General features: G+C 37.9%; 3 protein-coding genes across 3 annotated transcripts; 1 reads left to right on the top strand and 2 right to left on the bottom strand.

Moving 5' to 3' along the window:
* Nucleotides 1-85: 85 nt before the first annotated feature.
* LOC6650900 (corticotropin-releasing factor-binding protein) lies at nucleotides 86-12,358 on the top strand. The gene is made up of 7 exons (XM_002073432.4): nucleotides 86-642; nucleotides 8,167-8,245; nucleotides 10,428-10,726; nucleotides 10,813-10,919; nucleotides 11,001-11,119; nucleotides 11,468-11,631; nucleotides 11,700-12,358. Exons 1-7 carry the CDS (start codon nucleotides 592-594, stop codon nucleotides 11,940-11,942), a joined length of 1,062 nt encoding a protein of 353 aa, XP_002073468.1. The 5' UTR covers nucleotides 86-591; the 3' UTR covers nucleotides 11,943-12,358.
* On the bottom strand, nucleotides 12,326-14,903 carry LOC6650899 (sphingomyelin phosphodiesterase). Its single transcript, XM_002073431.3, has 4 exons — nucleotides 14,777-14,903; nucleotides 13,770-14,664; nucleotides 12,836-13,706; nucleotides 12,326-12,771 (listed from the first exon to the last, which is right to left on the bottom strand). The coding sequence occupies exons 1-4, from the start codon at nucleotides 14,901-14,903 to the stop codon at nucleotides 12,640-12,642; spliced, it is 2,025 nt and encodes a 674-aa protein (XP_002073467.1). The 3' UTR covers nucleotides 12,326-12,639.
* Nucleotides 14,904-15,492: 589 nt separating this feature from the next.
* Nucleotides 15,493-17,891, bottom strand: LOC6650898 (sphingomyelin phosphodiesterase 1). Its single transcript, XM_002073430.3, has 4 exons — nucleotides 16,852-17,891; nucleotides 16,063-16,780; nucleotides 15,853-16,002; nucleotides 15,493-15,784 (listed from the first exon to the last, which is right to left on the bottom strand). Exons 1-4 carry the CDS (start codon nucleotides 17,874-17,876, stop codon nucleotides 15,614-15,616), a joined length of 2,064 nt encoding a protein of 687 aa, XP_002073466.1. The 5' UTR covers nucleotides 17,877-17,891; the 3' UTR covers nucleotides 15,493-15,613.
* Nucleotides 17,892-18,589: the final 698 nt, after the last annotated feature.

Here is an 18,589-nt window from a genome sequence, read left to right as displayed (position 1 = left end):
TCAATGTCCTCCCCTCCGACCGAGTCCTGGCTATAAAAGGAAATGCGCCGCTGATAAGGGCCAACATTCTGTCGTTGTGCGGCAGAGTTGACGTCTCGTTCTCCTTTTCGAAACGGATATCGCGCAACTGCATTCCAAGTTCACATCATTTCATTAGACTTTCTACCCGTGGTCGTCGATTCGTTTGTTTCCTTTCCGTTTAGTGGTTGATGGTGTAACGGGTTTTGGTCCCTCCGGTTTTGATTTGCCCGAAGAAGAAGAAGAAGAAGTGGTACGCTCTAGTCGCGTGCCTTTGTCGTCAATTCTCGGGCTTTAATAGAAATATTGCCTGCGTGATTTCCACGCTAATCTCGAAAATCAGATTAGAAACATTGAAGAAAAAACCAAAGGCAAAAACCGGACACAGTTCAGAACTTTTAAAAGGTTTACCTACCACCCACACGCGACCCTCACACATAACAGAAAGAAAAAAACAAGAACAAAAACAGTTTTTGTCCGACCGTCGGCTAATTGAAAAACCCTAAATCCCAAATTCTATTCTAACTGGCAATTGGCAATTTCACGCCCGAAAGTTACACGGAAGCCGCCGGCATGAAGCTTGTCGTTTATCTCTACTTGTCCATGATTGTGCTGGGTGTTCAGGTGAGTAACTGGGGACGGGGAACGAGAGGTCCTGGAGTCTAGGACACGCGCTTGTAATTCGATCAACAAGTTGGGATAACTTTTGTTTCGACTTATGTTTTAATGGCTTGATTTAATTTCGACCCATACTGACTCATCTGGCCTGACTCCGAACGATTGATGAGGTCAATGTGTGTCGCTTTTATTAGCAAAGTTTTTTGGGAAGAAATTTCTCTTACAATTTGTTTTTTTCTCTCCTTTTTTTTGGGTTATTTTTATTTGTCTTTGTATTTTACCCAGTTTTGGGACTGTGCGTATAGATGTGTGTGTGTGTGTGTGAGAACAGATTGCATTCATTAGGCTCAAATTACATATGCTGGACGAGATTACAGGGAACATGGCATCGGACTCGGACAGTGATTATAATTTGTTTGGAAATCAATTTATGTTTTTTTTCTCTCTTCTTTCCTGTGTGGTGTATGTGTCTGTTTACTTAAGTTTTCCGGAATGAGTACAAGTTGTAGACGTGGGTTCAAAGTTTCGACATTTCAAATGTCAATCAGGTAATGAGTTTTAGTCATTCAGTTGCCATTTCAACGGCAAACTACAAATGAAATTTGATTTCTATTAAAAGTGGATTAAGGACGTTATATTTAGTATAGATAAGTCAACAGATTACGATCAGATTGAAATAGAATTACTTGAATTAATGACTTATAGATAATGTACTTATAAATAAACAAGGTGTTTTATTTAGAATTTATTGCTTATTATTTTCCGGGCTTAAAAAGTTTCAAAATAGATTTTCAAAGAAATATTTTGGCGTTGAAATTGTCCTTTAATTTCAAAAGTTGGCTTGATAAAGTATATGTACCTATATCTACATATACAGACTATAACTACCAACACTATATTAATTTGTATCCCACTCTCCACAGATATTTAAAAGATATTCAATTATAATAGTTGTAATTGAAAGTGAACATTTTTGAAGGCCCTTACAAACAATTTCATAACCAGGTCTATATGTATATAGCCCAAGGGTCTTCTCGGAATCAATATAAATTTCAAATTAAAGTCAGTTTTGCAATGGCAACTTACAACAAACTATCAATCACATTCTTCAAGTGTTTGCTCAGGTGAAATATTGTCTTGTTATTGCTACTTGGAAGAGCCAAGGATAAATGCTAATTTCCCACTAGCCATTTTACAAAGCTAAAGCTATTTCAAGTGTAAAGCAAACAGGCCGAGTATCCTTTCATTCCTGGCATCAATGTGTGAGGTGGTGAATGTGTCTGGCGAAGGAAAACCTGGAAAATTTCTCACCAATAGAGCCGCAACTGCAATTGCTGCTGCACTCTGCAAATGACGGCCATTCATTGTGTTTGGTCCCAGTTTTCTCGTCAGTCATTCACTCAAAGAAGATTGAACCCACCCGCCCGTCACACCACCACCCCTCCCACCCACTCGTACGCCCACACTGCACTTGATGCGTGCTTAATGCCGCATGTTAACATCAACACTTTGGCACTTTGCAGCCATTTAAGCCACGACACTGGGACACATCGTTTTTCTTAAAAGTAACCAACCAACCCGCAACCCATAAGTCTTTGACTCTGCCAGTGACAGCTTTGTTCTTCTCTCCCATATACATACATACATAGATTTGTATGTAGTATCCAATTAAAAGATAAATGTCAACACTCTAATTGGACAAATATAGAATGTATAAATTAAACATTAGACAATAAATTCACCTGATGTCAGACAAGAAAAGAGTTTGTAACAAAAAAAGGGACCAAAGGCGCCCGCATTAAAGGCATGGCTAACACCTTTTTCCATGCACGTTGCAAATTTAAGAAAGTGTTTGACGTCTTCATTCAATACTAGCTAAATGTTGATTTGTTTTAAAGTGAAATTAATACATTATAGTATACTTTAGTAGGCCTTTGTCATAATGAAGTGTTTCTAGCAGAGCTTATAACAAATAACAGTGGAGCATTTTTTCTCTAACGCTTTGATTATAGACTAGATTTCAGTCTGAGTAAGACACTGCTTCATTTTTTTGAATGAACTCCCAACCTATTATCAAAGGTAAATACATTTCAGGATGTCAAACAGAAACAATGTTAAAAAAGCAAATCCCGTCCGATTAGAAGTAGAGCCTAAAGAATATGGAATGAATATTCTATAGAGTGCGATTTGCTTTTATTATAAGCAATGTCCTAACTAGTCTTAGTCTTAGTATATATTAGTCAATGAATTTACTTCAACATCTTTAAATCGCTTGGCGTATTTGGGAATTAAATCTCTAAAGAGATTGAAGTTCGGAGCAGAAGCAGAGCACAGTTTTCCCATTTTCAAGTTTTATAACTTTTCAGTTCTTTTTAATTATCTCCCCATTAGATAATTCCCCTTGACTTGGCAAATTAAGACTAATGAGACAAAAAAAAGGGTAAAATATTTATTAGAAAACTTTTAATCTACCTTTAAATTTATCAGCTGTGTTCCAAAAATAAATATTTCTCGTGTGTCATGTTGTGGCAGACGCTGCAATCATTTTGCATGCAAATTTATGTGTAGAGAGTTCAATACTATTACTGAAATTTTATTCAATATATAGAGGGGTAGATAAGGATGGATATGTCCTTGTGTCACTGTCACAAGTATGCACATTACTTTGCATGTAAATGCCTCTTGTATGTGGATAAGAAAATCTCAGCAGTTGGTGTGAGTAATTTCCGACCTAGTAATAAAGTTTCGCATTGAAAATGAACATTCTACAAATTGCAATTGGTTGTTCAAGTTAACGTGACATAAAATTAATGAACCACAAATTTCCGCAAAACTATCTTAAATACAAGCACAAGTGTTTGCATCTGTGTGAGTGTGTGTGTGGGAGTGTTAATTAGCTTTTCATTTAGATTCTCATTCAAATTGGGAATTTTCACTCTAATTTGTGGTCTCTTCACTGTTGCAATTTTGTTGCCTACTTTGAGGCTGCGTTGGATTTATATAGATGAATTGAATTGCATTTTACACTTCATTTAACTTTTCGGCAAAATTAATTAAATACATTGTATATAAATGTATTTGCTATATTATTTAGCCTGAAGCAAGGATAAAAACTGTATCTGGCCCTCCCCCCGCAATGAGACCAATGAGGCGTATGCATAATCAAATTATTTTGGCGAGATTAATGCCAACAATTGAATATTTCAGATAATGCGCTTAAAACAAATTTCAAACTTTTTCAATTACAATTAGGAATTCATGCTGACAGCTGCAGAACGAGCACACAAATTGCAAGTGTAAATTTAGATAATTGTACATTAAATGGATTCAATTAGAAGAAGAGTGCCTTGATTTTGGGAATTCAAACAGTTGAATCTGACTATTGAACATAATAATAACTGTTGAAAAATAATTAATGAATTGTTTAATTTATGAACCAACTAGAGTCTCAACCTTTCAATTTCAATGTCAGTATAATTCAATGTCTTTCATTTTGGCTTACTTAAGAGCTTTTTTCATCTCCCCTTCACATAGGGACAAGCAGCACTTTATATACATACACCCAGTCATGTTTTGCCTTATGCCATAATATTCCATCAGTATATCCGGCATTATGCGCATATTTAAGCCAATCAGTTTTGTGAGGCATTAGCCTGGAATCCTTTTGCCAAACGATGAGTATTTCATATCTGCATATTTTCAAATAGATTGGTTTAGCTTTTCAATAGCAAAAGCAGAAACCAGAAATTTATGCAGTAAAGCAAACAATTTTCGCTGGCAATAAATGCTTCTAAATATTTAATGGTCCTTCACAAAATGGCCAAGAATTGTATTTGTATTTGTATACGAATTCGATTGCAGCCTGTTGCTCTTACTATGTTTTTGGTTGCTTTGATGGTCACTTTTCGATTTTGGCTTTAAGTCAGCCAGTCATCCAGCCAGCTTATTGCATGACCCATCATTTATTCATGATGAAACTTTAAGAGCACATTTCCTGCTTCTTACATAACTAAATGATTAAGTTCTTAATCACAATTGTTAGATAACTCATTCACATTGTGTGATGATGAGGATGCCAGCAGGCAAATATTTGCTTCAATCTCACAGATTATCGCCAAGAAATCTTTTGACTTGAACCAAAGTCAATATTTGTAGGGGCTTCCTTCACCGTGTAGGTGTTTTGTATGTCCCGGTATCGTTTTAATTAAGTCACAAAATATTTAAAGCAGCATTCCGGCAGAATGTGGGGGACATGTTATGCATATATTTTGGCTAATTATCGCCAATCCAAGGAACTGAAACAATACCCAGCAGCAGCAGCAGCTTTTCATTTTGGGTCCCACCTTTCTGCCTACAATGTGACCTTGAAAACTCATAATTTCATCACACGAGCCAAACAAAGCAAAAAATTCAATTTAAAAATTGTTTATTTACAACAGAATTCATCAATCAATGCAAATGATTCAACAAAGTGTGAATAAAATTAGTCAAAACAATAAAAAGAAACGTAATTAAAATTTCAACACTCATGTTTAGGATATATCGTAAGGTAATCGTATTAAATCAAAAGAAAAATTTATTTTTAGTCTGAAAAGAATATTGTAAACAAACTCTATCAAAGGTTATTTCTAACTGTTTATCCTCGATTACCATGACAACTTTTATGAAAAAAATGTAAAATGTTGTCAGAAAAACCCTTGTAAAAGCATTTTAAATATTGTTACATGGGAGAGCAGTTATATCTCTATCAATAAATCTCCATGAAGCCGCCAGCTGGCACAGCTGGGGCTAAAGAAAAACTTTCTAATTCATTTGGTTTAACAAAAGCAACCATTGAATGCCCATTGCCAGCTGCGAGATCCCGAAACCAAATGAAACCAAACCAAACCAAAGAATCGGCCATGTTATTATGCAAATGAACTTTGGCTCAAGTGTGTTCAAAGGGATCATGTTTATTATTTATTTACTGGCTGTTGACAGCTACCCAAAGACGATGAAACTTTTGACGAATGCCGCCGATAACATTGCGACTTCTCAATGCCTCAAAATGCGGAGGCGTTTGACTGAAGATTTATGACGTCACTTGGGGATATCGAAGGCTGGATGGCTCCTTTTTTTTTGTGGCCTTAAAGTTATGCCCGTATGTTTGTATGTATGTACTTCAATATTGAATATATGTATGTATATGATGTAAGTAAAGCTGCCTCTAATTGACAGTTTCATAATGCTAGTCTCCCCGGTTCCAGCTCGTTAAAACTGAACCTAAATCGCCTTTGATGGGCTTTTTTAGAGTGTTGCGTAAACAATTGACCAAAAGTTAGTAAGAAAAACACAAAGCAAAACAAAAAATTTTATACGCAAATACAATTATTTTGGCTGACGGCCAACAGTGTCACCATTTATCAAACTCTAATAGAATGCGGTAAGAAGCGGCTCGGCTTTCCACCCTGGCGATTTCAATTAACATGTTGAAAGGCGAGGAAAACAAGAGAGAGTGCGAGAGACAGGCAAAGAAACGAATTGTGCGAAAAGTTACCTCCAATCAATCATACAAATTGCTAAGATTAATACAGGAGTCGTTTTTAAAGATACCCTTTTCTAAGAAACAATATTTAGTGGTGAAAATATTTTTCAAAAATTAAAGTTTACTTGACAAATGGAATTGGAAGTCATTCAAAGTAAACTAGACAAGTGAATAATTCTTTTCATTTCTAAACTATATTTAAGAGTCATATTGAATCTTAGCTTATCAATTTACTTTAAATCTGACTTTAGTAGATTTTGAAATAATGTTAACGACTAATTCTAATATGTTTATTTAAGCTTTGAGTTGGTCATTGTATTGAGAACCTTCTCTTTAGCAAGTTTTCTAAACATTGAATTTGGCTCTGGTGGGGGAAATTGCCTTGGGAAATTCTTTTTCCTTGAAAACCTGAATTGTGAATGCATTTTTATGGCATTAATTGATAAAATGTATCATTTCTCTTGGACCACAATAAAGCGAATGTAATTTCACGCCCAATAAGACATTTTTGATAAAAATTGGAGAAAGACACAATACTTTTCATTGCCTCTTAAATATATGTATTTTTGGGGAAACAAACACAGAACTTGCTTTTTCTTTCCATGCAGAAAGGCTGATGCTTAGGTAAAAGGAAAAATCTTTGCTCAACTTTCTGATCAAATGAATTAAATCACAAACATTGAAAAAAAAATTAATTCCAAGGTTGTGCTAATGAATTTACTTGCTTTTAAATGTGATGTCACTTCGAGTTAGATCTGTCCGTCAAATGAACAAAATTAAGCAAAACATGTAGCATACTTTACAGGGCCTAAAAATACTCTAAGGCCAAAAAATTTCCATTAAATTGTTTTGCTTTCGTAACAATAATAATGTCAAATTTAAATGAAACATTGTGTAACAGTTATTTTTAGTAATTAATTAATTTTGAAAAATTTAATTTCTGACTGACCATTTGACTTGGCCATTGACTGGAATATTAAACATGAAACATTGTTAAATTTAAAATGGCCTAAATGCCAAATCAATTTTAATATTGATGTCTATTTCGAATATATTTATTTATAGATTATACGGTACACCTCATCCCTTTGATACTCACTCCAACCATTTTGGACAAGGGACTATCAAAAGTTAACTTCACACAAAAATGTAACCCTTTTTGAGATGATTTAAAAAGTTCGTTTTTTGGGTTTTTCCCCACTTTCTTCGTTCTTTTCTTTTCTTTTGATAACTTTTAAGGGCACTTTTGAACAATCAATTTGTCATACTTAAAATTCCAATAGCGTTCGACAGCAAAGCGTCATCTGCCACCATTTGGATTATTGGCCAATCGTGTGGATGTGTATGTGTCTGTGTGTGTGTGTGTGTGTGTGTGTGGAGCGTTTAATTAAAACTAGAATTATTCTGCAATGGTGGTCCGTTTAAGTGCTACATTAACTATTGTATATGCTATACATTGACCCCAAATTAAAAAAGAGAAGGAAAAAAAACCAACCAGACATATAGTGAATGAAATGGAATTCTATACCCAGCCTGCTGTAAACAAGTGTTGACCATTGCGGTTAGAAAAAGCTGTTATTAGCCCCATGGACAACCCACTGATTTTATCGCTCAGTCGTTTGACTTTGCCTGTGTGTTTTTTTTTTTCCTTTTATTTTTCTGTGTTTTGTTTATTTTTGTTTTTTTACAAAATGTTTATCTTTTGTATGGCTTGAATACTGGGAAATGGTGGCTGAAACGCTTAAAATGCCATTCAAAAAAATGAATAGGCCTGTGCCTGATGAGATTTTTCTGTTTTTATTAGAGTAAAAACTAGGAGATGTGTTTATTGCTGGCTCTTGAATAAACTAAATCAAAAAAAATATATATATTTTTTACTTGTTATCTAACTCTCAGTGATTGAGTATCAAAAATGGTTAAATATTGATCGAAATGTCATTCAATTGAGTTTGCTTGATTCTAAGCCGATAACCTATTTGTTTGCACTTCTTGGATTTCTCTCGCAGGCCTGGCCCACAGTGAAGCGTTCTTTTGAGCTGTATCCAAACAATCCGGCAATGCCCTACAATGTGCACACAATCTCAGGTAAGTTCGTACACACACACACACACTCACACCACACAACCAGCATACGCACACACACACACACTCTTTACTTTCTACATATGACCGCAAAGTTTCCGTTGAGCTGCAGCTAAAAGTTTCGAGTCAAGTGCCTTTGGCTCTTTGGTTGACAGAGGATGCGGATGCACTTTAGCGACCTCGTGACAGAGTTTAAAACGACTGACTCTGACTCTCACTCTTTCTCTTACTCAAAGTAAATTGTATTTGAGATTGCTTCTCAAAGTTCTCAAGTTCTCAAGTTCTTTTTAGCCAGCAAAAGAAAGAAAAAAAGGGTAATACTTACTACTTATTATCTATCAATCCGAAATTCATTCGAGCAGTAAAATTTATTAGCCAAATACGATTTCGCAAAATTATTGAATCGTAAAACGCAAAGTGCACTTGACTCTTGGCCAACTGAGCAAAAAAGCCAAGCCAAAACAACAAGCATAAAGTATTTTTTTGTTATTTTGGCTACACAGTAGTAAATATATAAATGTATTCATTTTGAAATTCCAATGAATAGAAACTTTATTAAAAATTCATAAGAAAAATTGGTAAAATATTTTGATTTTGATTTTCAAATTAAATTTAGCCATAGTTATGACCCCTCTTGAAGATATATATTTATTGCCAAGAGTAACCGCACGACTTGAGATGAGCCATGGCCATTCGAAAAGTTACCAAAGATGATCTGTGAGCTACGCTTATTTATAATTACTTTTATTTATAGCCCAAAGCAACGGAAAGTAAAAAGTTGACAGAGGCAAACTTTAGGCAATTATTTTATTGGTAGGAGAAGGAAGGAGGGATGATGGCTCATTGTGGTTATCAAGGGTCAGTGGGCCTTGGAAGCACATGGGCAGCATCATCGATTGGCATAATCAAATCCTTGATAGATGGACTATTATGACTGCTTCAAATGACTTACTTAATCAAAGGTTGCACAAATTAGATTATGAGCTTTGCAAAAGAGAATTATTTCATTCGATTTTGAGTTTAAATTACATAATTGAACTCAATTACAATTAATTTTGCTATAGTTTTTTATTTGCTTTGTTTTTTTTCTCCCCATTTTATTGCCCTTGGCCAAGAAACCGCAACTCAAATATGGTTTCCATTGTGTAATATTAGTTACCACACAATAATAGAGTTAAAAATAGAACAAAGAGTAGGAAAAAAACGTAAAGTAAAGATTGCCAAGCAATGTAAAGAACAAGTAAAAACCTTTAGGCAAGCAAATAGAAAAATTGAATGTTGACATTTAATGGTCAAATGTTATTTCTAGGTTTATTATTTTTAGTTACCACATTTATGAAGAGCAATTTCCATAAATAGAAATTAATTTTTAATATTAAAAAGAATCAACAAAATAAACAAAACAAAAAATGGCAATTCAATGCAATTAGTCAGCGTAATAAACAATTAGGCGCCAATTGTTAACAGTTTTTGCCCATCCAATTGAAGGACTTGTGGTCCGTATTTAAGGGATTTATGTGACCATTTTGTTGGTTCAGACCCCCCCAAAAACCTCTCCCCACCTAAACAGCCTCCTACTCATGATGAGTATGTGACATGCATACGTAAATAAAACACAAACGTAAAGGCAAACCCCAAAAACAAAAGAGAGCAAAAAAGTCAAACAGTAGTATAATTGTTTTGGGTCAGGGATCAGGGAATGGTCATAAAATGCCAATGTGGCCAGAAGGTCCAGACTGGCGCGAGAGGAGGGAATGAAAGGGAAATCCAGCTAATAATGGTAGCCATAAATCAGCCAAACGATGGTCAAGCATTAAGTGAATATGCGCATGATAAATTAATTGTTGCAAACTCGAGATGAATCCCTCCATAAACGCGTGTTCAAGTTTATATATGTATATAGAGGATAGATGTGTGTGGGTTGTGTGTGTGTATGGTGAATGGATGGATTTTCAATTATTATACTAACGCCCACCCGAAAAACCCAGGCCAACAGCTAGAGCAAACAACAATGGCTCCAGTCAATAACCAAGTTACAATTGGCTTGGGCTACGTGCAATTTATTGAAATTTGCCCAAGACAAATTGGTTTTGCGTTACAGTTTCGCATGACCAAAGGGTATTGAAGGTCCGCAACTACATTGGGGGTCATTACCTACCTACCTCTCTCTCTCTCATCTACGCAGATTGCATGCATGTTGCCTCCGAGGCAGGTGACTACATCTTCAAGAAACTAACACCACCAGCAGCGGCTGCATCATCTCCATTGGGCACGGCACTGAATCGAGAGGCAGCTCTACTCGAGCTTGAGGCAGCTGCAGTTGTGGCAGGTGAATTGGAGGCGGTAGCAGGAGTTGCTGGCGGCGTCGTCGCTCCTACATCCGCCGAAGTCTGTGGCCTCTATGTGATTGGTGAGCCAGACACAATTGTGGAAATTACAATGAAGCACTATGATGTTAATTGCGAAACGGGCGGTCTAATGGCGGTGAGTAGGAGATGACCTTTAATTGCATTAAACTCAACCTAAATGACGTTACTACAACGGTGTATCCGGTGACTGGTTTCGCTTAGTTTGTTGATGGCTGGGAGCTGAATGGTGAATACTTTCCGGGTATTAAGGATCATCATCGTGCTCTGGATGAGCGTGTCTATGAATTTTGCAATAATTACAAACAATGGTGGGTATATGGAATAGAAGAAAATCCATTTTAAATCTTTTACAATACAAATTTTCCTTTTTTTTAATTGCCTACTTTTAGGCCACGGATCAGCAATAAGAAATTCTTTCGTTCAAGCCAAAATGCAGCTCTATTGCAATATCGTATTCCCGCCCGTGGCTCCTTTGTGGCCAATGTGCGTTTTCATAAGATTACTCAACGTAAGTGGCAAATAAGTTTAACTCAACACTTGCTTTGATATGAATATTCTGGTAAGAAGCCCAAGACCTTTTTGACCAGATTTGAATTAGAATGGACTCAACTATCTTAGTTTTAAATACTCAATGAATTTTTTGACTTTGACTTTCTATGTTGATAAGACTCACTAGCCCACGTCACTTGGTATTACCATTATGAGTACATATATGAGGAAGTTGCCAAGCACTTAAAATTAATTATCATATCAAAACTAATTGGAAAAACCACAAAACATTTAGCACAACTAAACCGATGTGATTAAAATAGGGAACACGCTTAATTGATATATTGAATCTTTATCTAATCGCTAGCCTGCAATATCCTCGTACAAGACACCGCTGCCGTCTATAAGATGGCCAATTTTGGACAAGCCCGCAATTGCACCCTATCCGCCCTGTTTCCGGCTGTTGTTTCTCTGGCCAATTTGCGAATTGGCGGCAAAAGTGTGCGTGCCCAGCAGAAGGTTAACTATGATGTAAGTGAATAGAAGTCATAATAATCATACCGATGTCCCTCACCGTCCAACTCTTACCCACAATTTAGTGTAATATGTTTCCCGATCGCTTGGAAATCGGTGGCTCTGCTGGCATAGATGCCTTCGGCATGGAACAATCCAGTTCCGTTTGTGGCTCCACCAATGAACCGGGACCCGAACAGGCCATCTTTTGTGGTGTAACCAGTGTGCGTCTAGTGTCCACGGGTCGTTATCAAAATCAGGCCGCTGTCGTTGTACGGAAGGCCGATGAGCATGATATCGATGTGGCCACTCTCATGTGTGCACTCTAAGGAGTGGAAAATCCATGAATGGAAACTCCATGATGGGAAGATGGACACATAAAACAACTAAAAAACAAACAAATAAAAATTGGACAAATTTACAATTCCCTTGTAAATGTGTGTGTATATGTATGTACAAAAGCAGCAAATAACGGTATTTCCCCACAGCAACAAACAAAAGAAAAAAATCATAAAAAAAGAGTAAAAAAAAAAGAAAAGAACAAAACTAACAACTTGCACTCTATTATTGGTAGCGCCTAAAACAAAACAAAAACAAAAAACATAACTCTAATCTTAATCGATGCAAAATAAACCATAAAAAGTATTCACCAAAAAATGCCCCCTCCCTTGAAAAAAAAAAAAAATGAAAAACCATTTTAAGAAATTATATGTATATCGAAACTTCTGTGTGTTGAAAATAAGAATTATGAATTTATTATTTCGGTTGGTCTCTGGTTGGTTGGTTGGGGGCTAATATTAATGGCCATGGGAATTTCTTTTGCCTTCCGTAGAATCTTTATGATGCGATATATATAAGTAAGTATGTATGTGTGTATTATGGCATTATTTTTTTTATGGGATAGCGGCTAATCGAACTAATTAAGTGGCACACACAAGCATTAAAAGAAAAAACAACATCTATAGAAGGCTATAAATAAATTTCCATCGATAAGTTAGAAATGTTATGCAAGGAGTTAAAGAAAAACTAAATGAGTAAACTAAGAGACAGCCATATGGTCAGAAGGCAGGTAAAACTATAAGCCATAATGGCCGAGGCTCCACCACCATTGTCATCACCATTGCCGTTGTCATCATCCTCGTCTTCTTCATTGGCCAACTATAATAGAAATGGAAAACTTCTTGTTAGAGTTCTATTCGCTTGAGGAATGGGATTTACTTACACTTTCCTCTAGAATTGCCTGCAGTTCACGACAACGTGTCTTCTCCCCATAGTTACTTGTGGCAATGCGGCATAGAGTTGTACTCAAGCAAGCATTATCACAACCAGCCTCCAATTTGGGATCAGCACTGGTCATCTTAAATTTCCAGAATGTCCGCAGGAGGGATGGTTTCTCTGCCATCTCTACGAGTAATTTGTCAATGCCCGCTGGGCTGGTATCTGAGGTAAATTCCTTAGTGAATGAATACTCTTCCAGCCATTCGGGATCCTTGTCCGGATTGAGATTGGCCTCGGTAAGATTAACAATATACGTATGATGGTCCAACACTTGCCATGTCTGGCCACTCAGCTCGTAGAGACGATAATTGGGATTCATATACGAGTAAGTGGTCAAACTGCCACCATTCCAGGATACAGCATAAGCGTGATTATCAGTCGAATAATGTACATTCATCTCATCCTTGTGGGTATGGCCATTAAAGATGCCTGTTATGATCTTATTGAAACGAGCCAGAATGCGATTAAGTTCCCTTGCATACACAGTCCAGCAATCGCCATCGCCTGAGGGAATGTGCGTCAAGATGTGAACCTTTTCACCATTTCTTTCAGCCTCTGTCAATGTGTCGTGCAACCAATTCAATTGCTCCATCACCAGTGAACCATTGTAGTAGAGCCACCAGTTGAATAGATAGCAATCCATACTATTTAGGGCAATAATACGAGGACCAGTAGGAGGTAAGACTGTGTAGTAGCCGCCACGTAGAACAGTTTCCTCCGCAGAAGCCGGCAGCCACTTGGACCAAAGACTCCAGACATGTGAGTAAAGCCAATCCACATTCAATTCAGCTGGTATATCATTTTCATTAACGAAACTGCAAACAAATAAAACATAAGGCTTTAACAATGTTTATTAGAAACTAGAGAGATATACTTACACATTTGTGGGATGAGGTTCATGATTACCCAGACAGGAGTAGACAGGAATATTTGGAAAGTTTTCAGTCAGCAGTCCATCAATCTCTGTTAGCATATCCAAATTTCCTTGCTTGGTGGTGGACCAAATATTATGTGGTGGCACATCGCCGGTGTGATAAATCCAATCCAACTTATGTGTCTTACTTATATGCTCAAAGGCATTCACAATCAACGTCTTGGGTGTATCGCAATTGCGATAATCACTCCAGAAACCAGCTCCAGTTGTCTCGGCACCCGCTGGCAGAGCATCACGGCAACACATGGGCTCTTCACAATCGGCTAGACCTCCAACCCTGTATTCGGGATCGTAATGTATGTCCGTCAATTGAAGAATCAGCACATCATTGTCGCCACGCTCGGGCATTTCTGTGTTGGACTCTGCTGGTGTATCACCCACAATTGTCACAGTGAGATTGTATTGATCCTGTTGTATCTGACAGATTTCATAGGGCAACATGCCGCAAAATGAACGCGATTCGGCAATAGTCTCATTCAAAATGTAATCCCATATGGGCCAATTAAGATCAAATAGGCCACCGACAACATCGTCATTCATTATATTGAAATATGCAGCCATTTTGATAATAACATTCCTAGCTTCCTCATCCCGATTGGGACCATTCAGCTCGCCATCGGGTGAGGTAAAAGTGCGTGCTATTACATTAACCACCGATCTGCACATGGTGCAGGTAAGAAATTGATTGGCACGACTCAGATCACCCATGGATTCGGTGAATATATCCTTTTTATCTTTGGTGGCCCCCAATTCGTCAGCCAATTCACGCAATCTCGGCGTTTCGACACCAGTCCTCAGGTACTTAAGGTACTCATGGCTTATCTCCTCGGCCACGGCAGCTATTCAAGAGAGCACACAATGGAAACCCATTAAATGAAATCCCAAGTTCAAGAGCTCTCCACTTGAGCCTGTCACAAAATGAAACGGTGAGATGTGATAATACCCACTAACCTGAAATTACGGCATTAAGACGTTCATCGGTGGTTAGACTGGTCGGTATGCCTGGTATATTTAGAGCACTGCTGCTGAAGACAAGGAAACTGGCTGCCACCAGAGTGAAGTTCCAGAACACCTTCATCGCGGAGACGCACTTGAACTGATACTGAAGGGTTGCATGTTCATCTGGGTCATATTTATAGAGGGATATCAGGCCCAAATTCCGCTTATCTAGACTAAAAACAAAAAAAAAAAAACATTATCGTTTCGCGATAAATGGTTTATGCGCTATTATGATACCTATAATTAATACAATTAGTCAAGAGATTTTTATTAACAACTGACATTCAGAGGTGAAAGCGGGAAGGACTTCTGAACTTCGCACAAGATTTACGATTAAATTTTTGAAGATTAGAAATCTTAATCTCAATTAGAAAGAAAAATAAAAAGCAAAAAGCGGATCAACAGATGTTATCTAATCGATTTTTTCAAGCACGTTTACATTTTAAATTCACGTGCAAAAGAATTCCAATAAACATTTCTTTGATCATAAACATTGATATTGAAAATTAGGAAAATATATGACAGCTGCTACCATTTATGATCCCCAATTGACTAATTTGTACTAATATTGGCATATCAAGGCATTTAGCTGATAACAATTTGAAATAGTCGGTGTGTAGCAAAGTCTATGACAAAAATGATAAGTTGTCAAAATACATAGGTACATATTTAGATTATCATCCAGCGATAGGGATAAGCGAAAATATTTTATTTTGAACGTTTTCCGTTCATAAAAATGGATTATACAATACTTAAAAGTAATGAGCATTTCTTTTTTGTTTTTTTTTTTTAGAAACTGAAGCGCATTGTCAGTACCAAAGCAATGATCGATGTAAGGCTTAAAGCGGTAAGGGAGGCAGAGCCACCATCATCATTATCATCATCGTCATCATCATCATCACCTGGTGTAGACGGACTTGGAGTGCTGGGACTTGGAGTATCGGAGCCTTCATTGTCCAGCTGTTGAATAAATAAATTCCCAAATTTATAAACACCAAATATATTTAAAGAGAATTTTATGTACTTACGGCTATAAAGAGTCGCTCCCTTAGCTCCACGCAACGTTCAGTACGATCATTAATATTGACAGCAGCACGGCAGAGGGAACCAGCCAAGCAATTGCGATCACAACCACCATTCACCTGAGGATCAGCCGATGTCACGCGATAGCGCCAATACTAATCCAAAGCGGAATTATAAGTACCTTATCTTGGAAATTGTAGAATTAGTCAACTCACTTTTCGCATTAATTCTGGATTATCGGCAAAGTTGTCGAGCAATTTGTCAATGCCAGCAGGACTTAGATCCTTGGTAAATGCACTAACAAAGTCGTATTCCAAAAACCATTCTGGATCTTTGTCAGGATTCAAATTAGCCTCTGTGAGATTGTAGATGTAAGTGTAATGATTGGTCACATCGTATGATTCTTCATTGATGGCATAAACGCGATAGTTGGGATTCTTGTAACTATATGTGGTCAAAGCTCCGCCATTCCAGGCAATACCGACTGGGTAACCATCGTCGGAATAGTGTACCAGGAACTCATCCTTGTGGGAATGGCCATTGAAAATGCCACTGATGGTATCACGGAAACGGGTAATGCAACGATTGTATTCTCTGGCCCACACAGACCAACAGGTGCCATCGCCAGCGGGAATATGGGTGAGAATGTGCACCTTTTCGCCAGCTGCCTCGGCAGCTAGTAAAGTGTCGTGCAACCATTGCAATTGGGGAATCTTATCCGTTCCACTGTGATAAAGCCAGAAGTTATCCGTGTAGCAGTCATTACTGTTGAGAGCAATGATACGGAAACCACTGCGTGGGGACACCGTGTAATAGCCGCCCTTCAGAATGGTCTCTTTGGTCTCTTCTGGCAACCACTTGGACCAAATGCCGTAGAGATGTTCATACAACCAAGTTGTGCTCACATCAGTAGGCACACCTTCGGGACTGAAGCTGTTGTATGAATAAAATAAGAAACAAGGATCAGGAAATGAAAGGATATCAATAAAGAGTATTGTACTTACAGATTAAGTGGATGTGGCTCATGATTGCCAATGCAGGGATAGACCGGGACATCGGGGAACACTTCAGTGATGCGATTGCTGACCTTCGTCAGGACCTCCTTGTTCTTCTCCTCCGATGTGGCCCAGACCATATGATCCACAACATCGCCTGTCTGATAAATAAAATCACATTTTTGTGTTTCGGCCACATGACTCAGAGCCGACTCCAGGACATTCCAGGGCAAATCGCAGTCACGATAATCTCCCCAAACGCCGGCAGCCTCACTGGTGCCTTCAACCGTATCCTTGTTGCGTTGACAACACATTGGCTCGTCGCAGGAGGCCAGACTTCCGGGCTCATAGAGTGGGTCGTGATGGATATCGGTCAGCTGGCAGATCTTAAAATCACTTGGGCTCTCAAGTGGCGTGTTCGACTTGGGTCCAGTGGCTCCACCACTCGTATCCACAGACAGGGTCCAGTTGTAGTCCGGATTGCTAACCGTATTGCAGAAGCTATACTCCATGAATAGTGAGCAGAAACTTTGCGCATCCATTTCCGAGTTACGCATGATATACTCAACAGTGGGCATGAAGAACTCAAGCAATCCCTCGCATACTTCCTTGGTCTGGAGATTAAGGCGATCGCACACATCCAGGGCAAACCACTTCATCAAATCGCCAGCATTATCGCCGTGGAGTTCTCCATCCTCTTCGCGGATGGTGCGCATGAAAACACGCATAGTTGAACGACAGGCGGTGCACATTAGGAAATTGTCACGAGGCTCTAGATCAACCATATTCTTGGTGAATATATCCTTTTTGCTGTGCGACTGGGCCAATTGAGCGGTGATCCTCTTGAATTCAGGAGTCTCAACGCCCGTCTTAATCAAGGTAATGTATCCTTCCTCCAACTGCTTGGCCACATCATCGGCTATGGCTGATAATACACTGTCGCTCAGATTGAAATCGACTGGCACTCCTGGCAGATGAACTGCCGAAGCGACCAGAATTCCGCCGAGCAGGAAGAGTAAGCACTGAATCCTCATGGCTATGCCTAGAAGCACTTGCTACGAAACTAAAGTGGCCGCACCCGCTGGAGGTCCACTTTATAGCTTCCGAATGGCTTTATCACCTGCACACTAAACCTATACTTTCATTGACAAGTGCCCATTCTAAAGTTGGCGATAAGGACTTAATACATACACCTGCAAATCGCTTTAAGTTCGCACGCTGCTTTTGTTGTTGATTAACTCAAATCTATAATCTATTTTTATGCTTCATAATATAAAAGTATTATTAACGATCGTAAAACTAGTTGGCTATAAATGCTGGAATTCAATCATAGTTAGTCATAATGATTAAGTAGTTAGTTACCCATTATTTATAGCAACATTGTAATAAAACGATTGGTTATAAGCAATTACAATACTTAATTGAAGCAAAGTTTCAATTATTTATAGATACTTGTAAATCTTGCCCACTAAGCACTACTGAAGTTTGGGCGGGTTATTTAAAAAAAAATCAAATCAATCGTTTATTTCCGATATAAATGTGTTTTTATAGTGTTGACTAATTTTCATTGGAGCTGCAAAACCATCGATAGTGGCTACACTCGATAGTTTTCGCCATCGATGGTTCCATCGAAAATTTGAATTTCTTAACAAAGAAACGTGTACTTCTGTGTAAGAATACAATAACCAGAACATTCTTAAAGTTATCAAAATAGCTGAGTTAAAGTGACATTTATAGTTCTTTGGCC

This window comes from Drosophila willistoni, chromosome 3R, assembly GCF_018902025.1.
Source record: "Drosophila willistoni isolate 14030-0811.24 chromosome 3R, UCI_dwil_1.1, whole genome shotgun sequence".
Classification (NCBI taxonomy): Eukaryota; Metazoa; Arthropoda; class Insecta; order Diptera; family Drosophilidae; genus Drosophila; species Drosophila willistoni.
The sequence above is the reverse complement of the archived record's forward strand: the minus strand, read 5'-3'. Positions and strand labels throughout refer to the sequence as shown.

Bases quoted from the DNA above. Each gene is read 5' to 3' on its own strand.
- LOC6650900 (XM_002073432.4), top strand. From the start codon at position 592: ATGAAGCTTGTCGTTTATCTCTACTTGTCCATGATTGTGCTGGGTGTT. The intron at 11,120-11,467 runs GTAAGTGGCAAA...TCTAATCGCTAG, and splicing joins TTTTCATAAGATTACTCAAC to CCTGCAATATCCTCGTACAA. The intron at 11,632-11,699 runs GTAAGTGAATAG...CCCACAATTTAG, and splicing joins AGCAGAAGGTTAACTATGAT to TGTAATATGTTTCCCGATCG.
- LOC6650899 (XM_002073431.3), bottom strand. From the start codon at position 14,903: ATGAAGGTGTTCTGGAACTTCACTCTGGTGGCAGCCAGTTTCCTTGTC. The intron at 13,707-13,769 runs GTAAGTATATCT...ATTTGTTTGCAG, and splicing joins GAACCTCATCCCACAAATGT to TTTCGTTAATGAAAATGATA. The intron at 12,772-12,835 runs GTAAGTAAATCC...TTTCTATTATAG, and splicing joins AGGCAATTCTAGAGGAAAGT to TTGGCCAATGAAGAAGACGA.
- LOC6650898 (XM_002073430.3), bottom strand. From the start codon at position 17,876: ATGAGGATTCAGTGCTTACTCTTCCTGCTCGGCGGAATTCTGGTCGCT. The intron at 16,781-16,851 runs GTAAGTACAATA...TTCATACAACAG, and splicing joins GAGCCACATCCACTTAATCT to CTTCAGTCCCGAAGGTGTGC. The intron at 15,785-15,852 runs GTAAGTACATAA...TTTATTCAACAG, and splicing joins GGGAGCGACTCTTTATAGCC to CTGGACAATGAAGGCTCCGA.